Source organism: Engystomops pustulosus, chromosome 5, assembly GCF_040894005.1.
Source record: "Engystomops pustulosus chromosome 5, aEngPut4.maternal, whole genome shotgun sequence".
NCBI lineage: Eukaryota > Metazoa > Chordata > Amphibia > Anura > Leptodactylidae > Engystomops > Engystomops pustulosus.
Genome location: NC_092415.1, coordinates 153,746,530 through 153,763,152, shown reverse-complemented (window position 1 = coordinate 153,763,152; position 16,623 = coordinate 153,746,530). Strand labels below are relative to the sequence as shown.

Sequence of the window (16,623 nt, the reverse complement as noted above, 5' to 3'; positions counted from 1 at the left end):
CCCCGTTTAAAAATAATTTGTTAATGAATTAGATTCTTCTTTAATTGCTGAAACAATGGAGTTGGTTTTTGAGGATGGTGTTTCTTCTTTTTTTTTTTTTTTTTTGTTATAGATTTTTGCACTTGTGTATGACCCAGAAAATCCTCAAATCTTTACCATTGAATTTATTAAAGGCCAGATTCGGAAATACTCCTCAACGGAAAGGTATAAGTCTTTTATTTTTAATTTGGCAAATGTATATATTTTTTTTTTAATGGAAAATCCTTTCTGGAATGATGTTTTAAGATTACATTCTTTTCATCTTGTAAACCAACACTATGAGCGAGTGTGATCAGTAAAACTCGCTGCGTGTGCTGCGCAAAATGACTGCCCAAGCACTGAGCAGCCAGGACTGGACAGACCTTCAGTTCCGGCTTCTCGGCATACGAGCCGGTCATTCCAAGCAGCAGATGCACGCTTTAGAGCCAGGTATATTTAGTTTGAAGCAAAACAAATAAAACATGCCTGGCACAGATTAACTTACTGATCCTTTTGTAGTCTTTGATCAGTTTTCTTTTTATACAGAGAATGAATAAAGTAAAAGTTGGAAATAATAATTAGAAATTAAAAATTCACTCATTAACTGTTACAGAACAAAATAAAATAATTTTACAAAATAAATAATTTGATGCAAAATATACTAAACTAGAAGCCAAAACGGAAAATAAGTTGCAGTCTGAATCCCATAATTTTCCACAAAAAACTTCCACAAAAAATGTATTTTACTATAACCTGATATCTGAGGGAACTTGTTAGGACTGACAGATTTATTCCATTTAGAATTGAATGTAACTGCAATCCCCACATTTTGCAGAGGTGCACCTGGACTTGCTCTTGTTGGATGATCCAGGTCCAAGTGTACTCTACAAAATAATCCCTGGCCTCTGTGGTTATGTAAAAGCACTTTTATTAGTTCTGAATATTAATTATTTAAACTAAAATGAGGTCAGAGAGTCTGAATTACATTGCGGAGATCTGTATTTTCAGAGATTCCTTGTTGGCGAGCCTTTTAGATGGGGTCAGAGCTTCTGGAAATAGAGATGTCTGTGTCAAAATGACTCCAACACAAAGAGGCCAGCGGTGGGGTCTCATGAGTGTACCTGTGGATGAAGAAGTAGAAAGTCTTCACTTGAGATTTCTTGCTACTCCTCCAAGTAAGTAGCAAATATATAATCTTATATATAAAGAATGCATTATACAACTTATTTCTCTCCTTCATATTTGTTAGAGCAGTGATTTTCAACCAGTGTGCCGTGGCACACTAGTGTGCCGTGACACATTGTCGGGTGTGCCGCGGGGAAAGTTCCCCAAACTATGGTGCCCCCTGTGTTTTGTTTCCCAGAGAAATGTAAAATGAGAAATACTATAGTCATGAGGCTGGAGTACTACAAGTACCAGCTCATATGCTGAGTATATGAGCTGGCACTCGTACTCTGGCCTCATGGTCATAGTACTTCTCACTAGTGTCTGTACCCCTTTATTTTGCAGTATATGAGCCACATAATAATCAGCACCATATACTAAAAACAGGGAGAAACTCTTGGGGAAGAGCTTCGTGTGTGTCTTTCCACCACTCCTGCCAGGATATCCCTTTTGTGTTTATCGAAACAGGCCCAGGTTTCACAATGAGTAAAATAAATTTAGAATCTATATTATTAACTATATGTGTAATATGACTGTTTTAGTGTAATTTTGTGCTATTTTGGTGGTGGTGTGCCCCAGGATTTTCTAAGTATAAAAAGTGTGCCGCGGCTCAAAAAAGGTTGAAAATCACTGTGTTAGAGGATAGTTGCATCATACTTACTTTATCCATGCTTGTAGAATAAACTTCTTCAGTTCATATCAACATATCGCAAAGGGTTCCCTGCCTCCCAGGGATGGGACACAACATGGAACACTTAATAAGGGTCCCTCGTTGTCGATTTTTTTCCCTACCCCCACATCTGCACTTTGAGGGATGTAAGGAGTTATCACGTGGAGGAGGAGGAGGAGTAGTTGTCTCGTGGAGGAGGAGGAGTAGTTGTCTCGTGGAGGAGGAGGAGTAGTTGTCTCGTGGAGGAGGAGGAGTAGTTGTCTCGTGGAGGAGGAGGAGTAGTTGTCTCGTGGAGGAGGAGGAAGAGGAGTAGTTGCGTGGAAGAGGAGTAGTTGCGTGGAGGAGGAAGAGGAGTAGTAGTCGCGGGGAGGAGGAGGAAGAGGAGTAGTTGCGTGGAGGAAGAGGAGTAGTAGTCGCGTGGAGGAGTTTGGAGTGCAGAGGAGGTTGTCCGGGTGTCGTACGTTTTCCCTGTGTCAGGGAAAATCATGTCCCGGATAACATACATGGCATTGGAGGCATATACTTTTATTGCCTCTGATACGGAGTCTGTGAGTGGGGACGAATGTCCATTTTATTTGTCCACCTTGTCCTCACAAAGTGACCCCGAGGAGCCCCCGAGAAGGCGCCTTCGGAGTAGTGCTAAAGTGGCAGGGGCTTCTACTGAAGTGGCCGGGGCTTCTGACCTCACATAGGTGATCACCAGTAACTATGCCCCTGAGGTCCCTGAATTTACAGCCAGTCCTGGGATACACAGAGACACAGCAGGGCTTTTTTTTTTTTTAATAACTGTGGACCTAATTGGTTTGATTGTATCCAAGACCAATCTCTACGCTGCACAATATCCCACTTTTTTTTAAGCGCAACCCCGTGGGTGGACCCCTGTCAGTGCGTCCATGCGATCTCTCGGCAGGTGCATACTATGATTCGGCGGTGTCGCTGCTGATGACGTCATCATAGTATGCGCCTGCCGGGAGATCGCATGGATGCGACTCTGCAGCCAAAAGAAGAGAGGAGCCCCCGAGATCTGCGCCGAAGATCGGGAGCCTCGTACTGAACATTCGGACACCGGAGGATTAGTTTTAAGTTTTTTTTATTTTTTTGGCAGGGGGATGGCTGTATACTACATGGGGGGGCTGGCCGTATACTTCACTACATGGGGGGGCTGGCCGTATACTTCACTACATGGGGGGGCTGGCCGTATACTTCACTACATGGGGGGGCTGGCTGTATACTACATGGGGGGGCTGGCTGTATACTACATGGGGGGGCTGGCTGTATACTACATGGGGGGGGCTGGCTGTATACTACATGGGGGGGGCTGGCTGTATACTACATGGGGGGGGCTGGCTGTATACTACATGGGGGGGGGCTGGCTGTATACTACATGGGGGGGGGCTGGCTGTATACTACATGGGGGGGGGCTGGCTGTATACTACATGGGGGGGGGGCTGGCTGTATACTACATGGGGGGGGGGGCTGGCTGTATACTACATGGGGGGGCTGGCTGTATACTACATGGGGGGGGGGCTGGCTGTATACTACATGGGGGGCTGGCTGTATACTACATGGGGGGGGCTGGCTGTATACTACATGGGGGGGGGCTGGCTGTATACTACATGGGGGGGGGGCTGGCTGTATACTACATGGGGGGGGGCTGGCTGTATACTACATGGGGGGGGCTGGCTGTATACTACATGGGGGGGGCTGGCCGTATACTACATGGGGGGGCTGGCCGTATACTACATGGGGGGGCTGGCCGTATACTACATGGGGGGGCTGGCCGTATACTACACCCTCGGCTGGCCGTATACTTCACCCTCGGCTGGCCCTATACTTCACCCTCGGCTGGCCCTATACTTCACCCTCGGCTGGCCCTATACTTCACCCTCGGCTGGCCCTATACTTCACCCTCGGCTTATACTCGGGTCGGCTTATACTCGAGTATATACGGTATGCAAATAAAAAGTCCAATGGCAAGAGGTATCTACAAAAAAAATTTGCTCTGACTTTTTGTGTAAAAAGTAGAACATTCGAAACTTTGAAAATTTTTATTTTTTTCATATATTTTTTTTCTATATTCTTTAAGTTTTACCCCCCAAAAAGTAAATGATCAGCAAAATGATACTAGTAACATAAACAACAATGTCTCACGAGAAAACCTCAAAATCACAGGGATATGTTAAAGTGTTGAAAAGTTATTACCACAAGAAGAGTCAAGAACTGAGCCTTAACGTACAAACGAGCTACGTCCTTAAGGGGTTAAAGCAGCCGTGATATCACATAATTGAAACTTATATATAAATTTATTCAGTATTGATAATCTTTATTCTGTTTTATATTTTGCTGTTTTAATCATATATCTTTACTTTCCTGCAGATGGAGTATTTGCAGATGCAGTCTTTAGGTTCAATTCCAACATCTCATACAGTGGAGTTCTGCATGCAGTAACACAAGATGTACGTACATTTTCCGTATCAAAATTTTGTGGTTACCTACTATATATATAATGTTACATTTGTTTGATGTTTAAAGCGGCGGTAAGCTCCCTTGGTGAATAGAATGGGGCAGATTTACTTACCCGGTCCATTCGCGATCCAGTGGCACGTTCTGCGGCCGGGATTCATTAAGGCAGTGCCTCTGACGTCCACCAGGTGGCGCTGCTGCGCTGAAGTTCCCCGGAACGCACTGGAGTACACCGAGCCGGGCTGAGTGAAGGTAAGTGCAAGCTCCGCGACACATTTTTTTTTAAAATGCGGCGGTTTTTCCGAATCCGTCGGGTTTTGTTCGGCCACGCCCCCCGATTTCCGTCGCGCGCATGCCAGCGCCGATGCGCCACAATCCGATCACGGGGCAATTCAGGGGAAATCGGCGCAAATCGGAAATATTCGGGTAACACGTCGGGAAAACGCGAATCGGGCCCTTAGTAAATGACCCCCAATATCTACAGTAGTCATAAGGAGGTTCTTTAGAGAGGACCTGTCACCCATAAAAAGGCACTAGGAGCTGCTTACTAAAGTATATTGGAAAATTTTATAACTTTTCAGCAAACAATAACATTTATTTGCTAAAATGTGAATATTCATTAAAAATGGTCTTCTGCCATGTATTATTTATTTTCTGTTTTTTTTTTTTTTTAAATTTTATTTTTACTGTACTGGCGTTCCCCTACTTAAGAACACCCGACTTACAGACGACCCATAGTTACAAACGGACCACTGCATATTAGTAATTAAAGGGCACCTACCACCACGAATCTACCTATAAAGGTAGATCGGGTGGTAGGTGGATGTATGGGACGTGAGGATAGCCCTTTTTAGAGCTAATCCTCACGTCCCCGCTAGCGTAGCATAAACTTTATTGCCCTAATATGTTAATTTAATTAAGCGGCTACCGGGGCGTGGAGTAGCCGGACACGAGGCTACACGGCGCGGCTACTCCACGCCCCAGTAGCTGCTTTCCCCCGCCTACCCTGTGATCTTCGGCGCGCAGCTCCCGGCAGCTGCGCGCCCTCGTCCGAGAAGCCGGAGTTCTGCGCATGCGCAGTAACTCCGGCCAAGATGCGCGATCTCGGGAACGAGGCCGGAGTTACTGCGCATGCGCAGAACTCCGGCTTCTCGGACGAGGGCGCGCAGCTGCCGGGAGCTGCGCGCCGAAGATCACAGGGTAGGCGGGGGAAAGCAGCTACTGGGGCGTGGAGTAGCCGCGCCGGGTAGCCTCGTGTCCGGCTACTCCACGCCCCGGTAGCCGCTTAATTAAATTAACATATTAGGGCAATAAAGTTTATGCTACGCTAGCGGGGACGTGAGGATTAGCTCTAAAAAGGGCTATCCTCACGTCCCATACATCCACCTACCACCCGATCTACCTTTTATAGGTAGATTCGTGGTGGTAGGTTCCCTTTAACTGTACTTTAGTCCTAGGCTACAATAAACAGCTCTAACAGTTATTAAAGATGTCTGTAATGAAGATTTATTGTTAATCCTGGTTTTTATGACTACCCAACATTTTTAAAATACATTTGTCACAGAGACCAAAAAAATTCTGGCTGGGGCTACAATTATAAAATATACAGTTCCGACTTATATGCAAATTCAACTTAAGAACAAACCTACAGACCCTATCTTGTATGTATCCCGGGGACTGCCTGTACTGTAGAAAAGTTAACAAACATTAAAGAGGACCTGTCACCCATAAAAAAGGCACTAGGAGCTGCTTGGCAAATTAAGCAGCTCCTAAGCCCTACCCCATTTTTAGCTAGCTTTAACAGAACCCTCTGATACAGCTCACAGACACTGCCGTGCATTACAATAGGAACACCGCTCCGCCTATAGAGTGGATATGCCGGACCACTTTGAGCATGGTTAGGTGTTCCTATTGTACTGCTAAAAATGGGGTAGCGCTAGGAACTGCTTACTTTAGTAAGCAGCTTCTATTGCCTTTTTTTATGGGTGATAGGTCCTCTTTAATGTTGGTTAACTTTTTTTTTTTACAGTAAAGTAAAAAAAGATTAACAAAATAAATAATACAAGGCACATAATGTGCAGAAGACCGTGTTTAATGATCTCATGCTGCTGTATGGAACATTGAAAAGGAGCTCTGTTCCATCATTGGGCATTTAGTCAAGTAACCATGATAATGTCATCTAAGGTCCTGTTACATCTCAAACGTCTACCCCATCTATGTGTCTGATCACATGAAATCACAGCATGCCTCCATTGACTTTGTACATTATAAAGGGTCAGGTTGTTCAGAATTTGAATAATAATTCTAAATAATTATACTTTCTGCTTTGTTCTAAGTCGCCTGATTACTTATACAATGGGGAAAAATTATTTAGTCAGCCACCAATTTTTAAGTTAAGTTAAAAAATTTGAGAGACCTATAATTGACATCATGAGACAAAATGAGAATACAAAAGCATAAAATCTAAATTGTAAGATTTTTATTGAATTTATTAGCAACTTATGGTGGAAAGTAAGTATCTGGCCAATAACAAAAGCTCATCTCAATGCTTTGTTATATATCCTTTGTTGGCAATGACAGAGGTCAAATGTTTTCTGTGAGTCTTCACAAGGTTGGTACACACTGTTGATGGCTAGTTGGCCCATTCCTCCATGCAGATCTCCTCTAGAGCAGGGATATTTTTGTGCTGTCACTGAGCAATATGGACTTCAAAGGTTTTCTATGGGGTTGAGATGTGGAGACTGGCCAGGTCACTCCAGGACCTTGAAATGCTTCTTACGATGCCACTCCTTCATTGCCCTGGTGATGTGTTTGGGATCATTGTCATGCTGAAAGATGTTTTATGGGGATCTGAGATAAACAATGTATAGCTAAAAGAAGAGTGTCAGTTAGGTAATAGGGCTCTATGGGAACTTGCCTCTAGCTGTATTTGTGAAAATGTGATGACAGGTTCCCTTTAAGCATGGGGACATGTCTGGCACTGCAGGTAGTGTGTTACTGATGGTAGCCTTGAGTTGGCCCCAGCTTTCTGCAGGTCATTTGCTAGGTTCTCTCAAGTGGTTCTGGGATTTTTACTCATCGTTCTTTTGATCATTTGGTGCAGATCTACAGTTTTGTTTCTGATGTTCAACAATTCTTTGGTCTGCAACATAGTTGAATTTGGAGTTGTGAACAGGGGTCTTTTATACTGATAACAAGCTCTAACAGGAGCCTTTACTACAGGTAATATGTGGGTGATAGAGGAGCCTCTCAACCCCTTCCTGACGCGCGCCGTACTAGTACGGCGCGCAGCGGTTCCCGGTGCATGGAGAGTGCTCGCAGGCCGAGCACTCTCCATAACTGGTAAGTCTTTGCTGCTGCTGACGTCATCGGGGAGGCTGTCTCGTTTTAACCCATTCATTACAATGTTCTAATTGCACATTGTAATGAATGAGGAGGAAAATCCCCATATACTTCCATACTGTAGTCTGGCAGTATATGATAGGATCGATCAGACAACCTAGGGTTAAAGTACCCTATGGAATCTATGAAAAATTACAATAAAAAAACCTAAAAATTCAAATCACACCCCTTTCCCTAGAACTGATATAAATATTAATAAACAGTAGAAATCATAAACACATTCGGTATCGCCGCGTCCGAAAATGCCCGATCTATGAAAATATAATAACGGCTTTTCACTGCGTTTAATACCGTAACGGAAAATAGCGCCCAAAGCCTTTTTGAAACATATAAAAAAATCAATAAAAAGTGAACAAAAGGTTGCACGGTCCTAAAAATTATAGCAATGAAAACGCCATTAAAAGTCGCAAAAAATTACACCACCCACAGCTCCGTACATCGTGGTATAAAAAAGTTATTGGCGCCAGAAGATGGTAAAATAAAAATAAAAAATTTTTGTACAGAAGGTTTTTTATTTTTGTAAATGTATGAGAACATTATAAAACCTATACAAATTTGGTATCCCCATAATCATACCGACCCAAAGAATAAAGTAGACTTGTCATTTGTGGCGCACAGTGAAAGCTGTAAAATCCAAGCCCACAAGAAAACGTTGCAAATTTGGTTTTTCACCGTTTTCACTACATTTGGAATTTTTTCCCGCTTCCCAGTACATGGTATGGAATATGAAATACCGTCACTATGAAGTGCAATTTGTTACGCAGAAAATAAGCCGTCACAGAGCTCTTTATGTAGAAAAATAAAAAGATTTTTGATGGTGGTGAGTGAAAAATTGAAATGAAAAAACTAAAAAGGGCCAGGTCGTTAAGGGGTTAAAGAAGTTATAGGTCTGTGAGAGACGGAAATCTTGCCTGTTTGTAGGTGTCAAAATACTTTTTTCCACCATAATTTGCAAATAAATTCTTTAAAAATCAAACAATGGGATTTTCTGAATTTTGTCTCTTGAGTTGAGGTCCACCTATGACAGTGATGGCGAACCTTTTAGAGACCGAGTGCCCAAACTGCAACCCAAAACCTAATTACTTATCGCAAAGTGCCAGTACGGCAATTTAACCAGAAAACTGACGGTAAAGTTTAGAATCAATTTACACAGGACTGTCTGAGCTCGGATTCCAGCAGTCCTATACACACTGAAACGCCACTTTTACACCATTTTACATCACATAAAAGAGTAATAAAAAGTTATCAAAAGGTCACGCAGTCCTCAAAATGGTAGCAATGAAAACAACGGCTCATTAAGCAAAAAAACTCACACCTCCCCAGCTCCGTGCACTAAAGTTATTAGCGTCACAAGATGGCGAAACTATTTTCTTTTTCGTACACTGTTTTAATTATTGAAAAAGTATTAAAACACAATAAAACCTACAAGTCTGGTATCACTGTGATTGCATCGAACCAAAGAATAAAGGAGACAAATGATTTGGAGCGCACAGCGAAAGTATTAAAATCCAGCTTCCCAGTACACGACATGGAATAGTAAATGAGAAGTAAAATATGTTACGCAAAAAATAATCCCTCACACAGGTATAAATATATAAATGCACATATAAATATATAATATAATATGCACATACATGAATACATACATAGAAATACATATGTTACTTACTCTTTGGTTGTCCAAGGTGGCGGCCATGCTGGCGGGCAGAAGTTCAGGTGTCTGTTGTTCCGGGGGAGGGGGGGGGGGGTGTCAGTAGGGTAGATGGGTAGAGGGTGGGCGGCCTGAGTTAGGGCTGGGGGGGGGGGTAATGCAGCATCTGGAGTTCGGGGCAGTGGGGTTATGAGGTATTTGTTCCAGGGGAGGGGGTGATGGGGGGCAGTGACCAGAGTTGAGGGGGGGGGGGGTAGTGAGAACGGCCGGAGTTCGGGCAGGCAAATTGCAGTAGTGGGCGGAGTTTGGGCGGGGGGGGGGTTGGGAGAGGGGGTGCGATAGCGGGCTCGGGTTCGGGGGGGGCTTGTGATAGCGGCGTTTCGGGCCGGTTGCTTAGGGCAGGGGCGGGAGCGGGCAGGAAATCAGCCTCCTGCTGATCTATGCCCCGTGGATGCGCTGAACAAAAAAAAAAAAACTCACCTCAGACTCCGCGTTCCTCTGGCTGATCACTGCAGCGCACACGGAGTAAGGTGCACAGCGCTGGCAGCGTAATGACATCATTATGCTGCCAGCGCTGGGACGCTTACTCTCCTGTGCGCTGCAGTGATCGGAGTGACAGAGCAGGAAGTGTCAGCGCCCTGCTCTGTCATGGCCGTTAGCAGTATCGGAGCGTAGCTCCGATACTGCTAACAGCCATGACAACCAGGTGTGGACAGTGGTTGTCCGCACCTGGCAGTGGTTGGGAGGATGGGGCGCGTGCCAGCAGTGAGGGCTCTGCGTGCCCTCTCTGGCACGCGTGCCATAGGTTCGCCACCGCTGACCTATGATGTCAATTGGGGTCCTCCCATCTTTTTCAGATTTTTTTCCTCCACTGTATAATGGGGAGAAGGGGCTTCATTGTACCACAGGACACTTTATTACCATTTATTTTCTATTTATAAAGGAACTGGCATCTAATAGAAGAGAGAAGTCAGAGTTTTGCCTTACTGACTCCCAGCCATACGTTATATAACCTTTCCACATTACTGTGCCTCTATGAGAGCACTAAGTCTGTGCTTGATGGAGATAAGCGGCACATTCTCCATTTGAGCAGGATCCAGTAAAGGGGTCAGCAACCACACCTATAATGTATCCTGTGGATATGTGATAACTACAAAAGCCGCCTATAATGTTACTGTGCTTTAGCTGGAGGACATATACAGTATACTGCACTGTAGATGGGAAGCTTTACCAGTAGCCATTGGTTTATATGGGTATTTTTATGTGATTGTTCTGAGAGCCACATGTCACATGATAGGTCCTGTTTTATAGAGTTATACAATATGTGCCCTAGTGTACTTTGTACTTTTCCCCCTCTCTGCTTTAAGCTAACCTGTTTTTTGTATATTCTTCTACAGGGTCTCTTCTCTGAAAACAAGGAGAAGTTAATAAATAACGCCATAACTTCTTTGCTCTCCCAAGAAGGAGACCTGACTGCTTCTAATGCAGAGCTGGAAAGCCAATTCCAGGCAGTCAGGAGATTAGTGGCTTCAAAAGCCGGATTCCTGGCCTTTACTCAGCTACCAAAGTAAGCGGGATATCACAACGAGCATCTGCCTTCTGCTGCGTCCGATCTGCCTGAGCCTTGCATGCAGTCGTGTGTGCTACTCGGACACTTACACATATTAATATTTTCCATAGTTTGCCCTCCTTTTTTTCTCCTATGAGTTTTGTATACTTTACCAGTATTGACTGAATAGCATTAAGGACTTGCAGAGTATTGGAGAAAGTTGAGAAAGTGGCCATGTGATTTTATCATAGAATTTATTTCCTAAAGTTATTTTTTTACTAAGGTGTCCATCTGGGATAAAATACACCAGCAAATATAAAGGCTTATATTCTTTTGTTACCTTTTTTATAACCCTTTTGTGATTTTATGGGCATTAGTAAAGCTATAGTATTTAAAGGAAACCTACCACCACGGATCTACCTATTAATGTGGATCGGGTGGTAGGTGCCTCTATTGTACGTGAGGATAGCCCTTTTTAGGGCTAATTCTCATGTCCCATGTATCTTTTTCTAATTTTTATTGCCCTAATATGCAAATTATCTAAAGAGGCTATTGGGTTGTGGAGTAGCCACGCCGTGTAGCCTCAGCTCCGGCTACTCCACGCCCCAGTAGCCTCTCTAGAAAATTAGCATACTAGGACAATAAAAGTTAGAAAAAGATACAGGGGACGTGAGGATTAGCCCTTAAAAGGGCTATCCTTACCTACAATAGAGGCACCTAGCACCCGCTTTCCTTTTAAGCCGCGTGCTGTAACCGTTAAAGGGGATGTCTGACTGTTTGTAAAATTCTTCAGGTGGGCTGTACTCCCCTCCTCCATCGCTTTTGGTGTCCTGTGCTGCCATCTTGCGGTGGGCATGGAAGCTGCGCTGCGTTCAGCTTCTGGTCGACCACGCCCACCCCCATATCTTGGCGCATGATACAGTATTGGGAATAGGCATGGGTGGGCGTGGTCGACCGCCCTGAAGCTGAACTCTGAGCAGCTTCCATGACCCTTTGAAAAAAAGTGGCACAGCAAGATGGCGGCGCGGGACCCTGAGAGCGACGGAGGAGGAGAGTACAGCTTTGTTTGTTTTTTTTCCCTTCCCTTTATCGCTTCTCAGCCTGCCTGAAAATGTTTAAAAACAGTTGGACAACCCCTTTGCTTAAAGCATAAAAAAAAAAAAAAATTCAAGTTAAAGTGTAACTAAAATTTTTACACAATTTTTGTTAATAGTTCAAATGGTTATAGTAAACTTTGTGATATAATTGCTTAAATAAATGCCTTGCCTTTCATCTTTATTTAAGCAGTTTGTGTAAATCAGCTTTCTGTCCTGTATCCACTGTATCGACTTCTGTCCTGTATCCAGCTGAGAGATCTCAACTCAAGTGCAGAAACAAGACTCAGACAAGCTGCTTAACTTAATGAAGTATATAACAAAGTTTACAATTGTCATCTGCTGTATTCATTTCTGAAATATCCCTTAGCCCATCCAGTGACTGTAAAAAGTTAAGTCATTAGGAACATTATGAGGTTCAGTAATCCCTCAGTTATCAGTGGTGTACAGGGAGAGAAAGCTGATTTACACAAACTGCTTGAATAAGGAAGAAAGGAATGGGGAAAATGACACAAGAAGATATTTATTTAATGAACTATATGAAAGGTTTACTATTTTTTATTTACACTATTTATTTATTTAAAAAAATAAAGTTTTTTAAAACTTTTTCAATATTTGGTGTTCAGAGGCAGTCTACACAATAATCAAAGATATAAAATTAGTTCTCTACTCCTTATACTGTTTGTCAAATGGCGAGAGCCTCTCACCACCTCTTCATGGACTGGAAATAAAAGATATCCCCGCCTCCTTGCATCGCCAATCGTCCTCCTTTAGTGGGTTGAAACACAATCCCCGTCTCGTTACCGTGTCCGCGGTGTGTTCCCGATCCTACATCAGGAGGTATGCGAAAGGATAGTGCAGATTGCCAGGTTCAAAAGGGAAATAGTATTTATTGTATATACTCACACATTCCAATTTAAAAGCGCGCATATAGTAAAAGCATAAGACGCCTACAACACCTCGCCCGACCCAGGTTTCGCCTATTCAGGCTTCTTCCGGGGCATGGTGTTTGGCGTCATCTCCGGTCACGGCAAACACCATGATGACACCATGATGACGGAGATGACGCCAAACACCATGCCCCGGAAGAAGCCTGAATAGGCGAAACCTGGGTCGGGCGAGGTGTTGTAGGTGTCTTATGCTTTTACTATATGCGCACTTTTAAATTGGAATGTGTGAGTATATACAATAAATACTATTTCCCTTTTGAACCTGGCAATCTGCACTTTTCGCATACCTCCTGATGTAGGATCGGGAACACACCGCGGACACGGTAACGAGACGAGGATTGTGTTTCAACCCACTAAAGGAGGACGATTGGCGATGCAAGGAGTCGGGATATCTTTTATTTCCAGTCCATGAAGAGGTGGTGAGAGGCTCTCGCCATTTGACAAACAGTATAAGGAGTAGAGCACTAATTTTATATCTTTGACTATGTGACTTTGTGGCGTATCCGGGAGTATGCCGTATTAGTGGCTCCTCCATATTTTGTATGTTACATTTTCCATCTTTCCCGGATATTTTATTATTTTTTTCTGTGTACTGGCCTACACAATAAGGCTGAATGCGCAAAAACATATGGTGAGACAATATGGTGCAATATGGTGAGACACCGATTGCTCATTGCATGGTGAACGGGTGACATAGACATTTTTGCGGCAACCAGTTCACAGCCCCCATAGAGGTCTAAGGCATCCAGTCACGGTGCAATTAGCAATGTGTCTCTCTGCACTGTGACCTGGCTGGTCGCTCAGCTTTAGGTCATAGGATGTGTGCATGAGGCCTAAAGCTTACAAATACAGGCAGTCCCCGCGTTACGTACAAGATAGGTTCCGTAGGTTTGTTCTTAAGTTGAATTTGGATGTAAGTCGGAACTGTATACTTTATAATTGTAACTCCAGTGAAAAATTTTTTTGGTCTCTGTGACAATTGGATTTTAAAAATGTTGGATTGTCATAAGAACCAGGATAAATAATAAAGATTAAAGATCAAATGTAATTGCTTTATCATGGGGCCTGTGCCAATCACAGGCCCTTCTACTGACTATGATGTACTGTTTTCACATTTATGCTGGTTTATACTTCGATATACAGTATTTCAGTGATTTCTACATTCTCAAGAAAAAGAATTTGTGGGTATCAAGGGTTATAGCTGGCATTAATAGGTATACAGGGTGCAGATGGTATTGCTGTTCAGTCATTTCTCTTTTTATATTATTTGACTTTGCACTTTTACTTTGCAGTATGTGGGAAAGTACTGCTGATGTTATTGCAATCCATTGTGTTTTAGTCCTGCATTATTGGACTACATTAAATGTGTGACTTTTGCCCTGAACCTTCTGCATACATCAGATTCATAACCATAACCTTGGAGTGTTATAAAAGAAGAGCTGTGATCGACTGAATATATCTGTTGTCTTGCATATGTTGCACATGGCAGCTCTTTGTTTTATGAATCAGTAGAAGTTTAATATAAACCTCTTGTACTTTGTACTTTTTGTATTTGTGATTATTCTTTTAATGCTTTTTCTCCTTTGACCTGAAGGTTCCGGGAACGTTTGGGAGTAAAAGTAGTGAAGGCCCTAAAGAGGAATAATGATGGCGTGACCCATGCTGCTATTGACATGCTTTGTGCCCTCATGTGTGTAAGTGGTGATATTCCTCATTGCAATAAGGATAATTCAGACAAATTACTGTCCCAACTTGTATTCCTAATATAGGGATCTGTAGAGAATTCTTGTCAGATAAATATGACCTATTATCCTGTTTACAGAGCAATTATGGCATTTTACTTTAAACGCCTTATGTATGGCTTCATCAACATTAACCATACATAAGAGAAATGTCTACACATCATGACCTTACAGCCATTTTTCCTTTAGGTCTCATAAATGACATAAATCTCAATATGAAAATAAAGTTTTTGATTCACCACTATACTATAAAACTAACAATTTATTTAACCCATCCCGTGTTTTTTTTTTTTTTTTGGTGCTTCGACTTCACAAAATGGAACTTTTCGGCCTCTTAGATTTATCCAAGAGGGTAATTGCCTATAGATAAATTATTCTTTGCTTTTTTGCAACTTTTTTGCTGCAATTTTGCCACCCCTTCTACCATATACATTTCTATTACATTTGACTGGTAGGTACTGGAGTATTTTTTTCAATTTTTCTTGTGACTTTTTAGTTGCATAATCTATGCCTACTCATCTCAAAACATGCAAACTTTGAAGACAAATTTAAGCACAACCCTGGGTTCTCATGGTGTGATGAACTGCAAAGTCTGCTTGAAAAAATAGCAAAAAATAGACCATTAGGCCCAAAAAACCTATAAAAAAAAGATTAAAAAATAGAACGAAGTATCAAACAGCTCTTTACATGTCAAAATAAAAATTATAAAGAAGCAAGTTTTTTTAAATGTAGTAATATGAGAAAAAACTGTGGAAATTAGGTATTGATGGAATTGTACTGACCCATGTTATTTAAAGGGAACCTGTCAGCAGAAATTGACCTAATAAACCACTACCATTATGTTCTCTTGCAGCTGTCACACATTCCAGATCCTATATTTTTCATCAATGTCAATGTGATGGCATCATCCAGGAAATCTACTTTGAAATGAGATGTAAATTTGTTGTATAAAGTCAAGGAGATGGAGAGCTGTCTTTCTTCCTCAGATCGTGCCCTTCACTGCAATTGATGGTCCTGCATCCAGAAGCATCACTAACCAGATCTCCTGAAGTCTGATGCACAATATCGATTACAGAGAAGGGGGAATTCCGAGCTCCCCACCGTGACTTCAGTGATAATCTGTCCTCCTTGACTTTATACAACCAATTTACAGCTCACTTTAATGTTTATTTTCTGCATAATAGCACCACCTTGGATCATGAAAGAAACAAAAACAAGGTGGTGTTATGCTGCTTGACAATAATTTTGGTAGTGGTTTATTAGGCTAATTGATGATGACAGGTTCCCTTTAAAGGGAGCTTAGGCTCTTTATTATAGCTGGATCTGATGGAACCCTAGCTTATTCCATGATAGGTTATATGTCACAGTTCCAGGAGAATAAGAAGAATAGTATCCAATTCAGTGTGAACAGTGTCATTGGTAGAAACTTACAGAATGGTTCTAATTGTGTTTTATACCTTTCGGATGTGTCGGGACTTGTGACAGAGTGTTGCTTAAAGCATGAGCTATGCTTTGCCAGGAAATTAGCCATCACCCGATTCTTTTTGGCAGTTGTAAAAACTTGTGATTTCAGATCACATTTTAGCATATAAAACATATCATTGTAAGTTGAACATCAATATCACTCTGCTCTGTGTAATGAGCAACATTTGGTTTCCTCCGGCTATGCACTCAGCAAATATAAAATCTGAAACCAGTCAAGTCGTTGCTTTTTTAAATGGAGTGTATAATGGTGTCAGGAAAGAACTGTTCTTGTTGACTTTTTAGAAGTTTATGGATCAATAATGTACAGACCCTTAAAGGAAACCAAGCATGATAAACCTTTCAGGGTAGCACTCTTTTTCAAATTAAGCAGTCGTGTTTTTCGTCCCCCTTTTAGATGGTGTTACTTCTGTCAGACACCCAACACCCCCACAGATC

At 42.4% G+C, this 16,623-nt stretch overlaps 1 protein-coding gene across 3 annotated transcripts in view; it reads left to right on the top strand.

Annotated features, from left to right (window-relative positions):
- The window catches only part of DNAJC13 (DnaJ heat shock protein family (Hsp40) member C13), a 108,384-nt gene that overhangs the window by 35,004 nt on the left and 56,757 nt on the right, over positions 1–16,623 (top strand). For all 3 annotated transcript variants that reach the window (XR_011855879.1, XM_072153472.1, XM_072153471.1), the window contains exons 9-13: positions 113–204; positions 1,027–1,193; positions 4,229–4,308; positions 10,766–10,935; positions 14,556–14,655. Coding sequence is in view for 2 of the 3 variants with exons in the window: in XM_072153472.1 (XP_072009573.1) it covers positions 113–204; positions 1,027–1,193; positions 4,229–4,308; positions 10,766–10,935; positions 14,556–14,655 (609 nt within the window). In the remaining variant the exon portion in view is untranslated. The remainder of the gene's footprint in view (positions 1–112; positions 205–1,026; positions 1,194–4,228; positions 4,309–10,765; positions 10,936–14,555; positions 14,656–16,623) is intronic.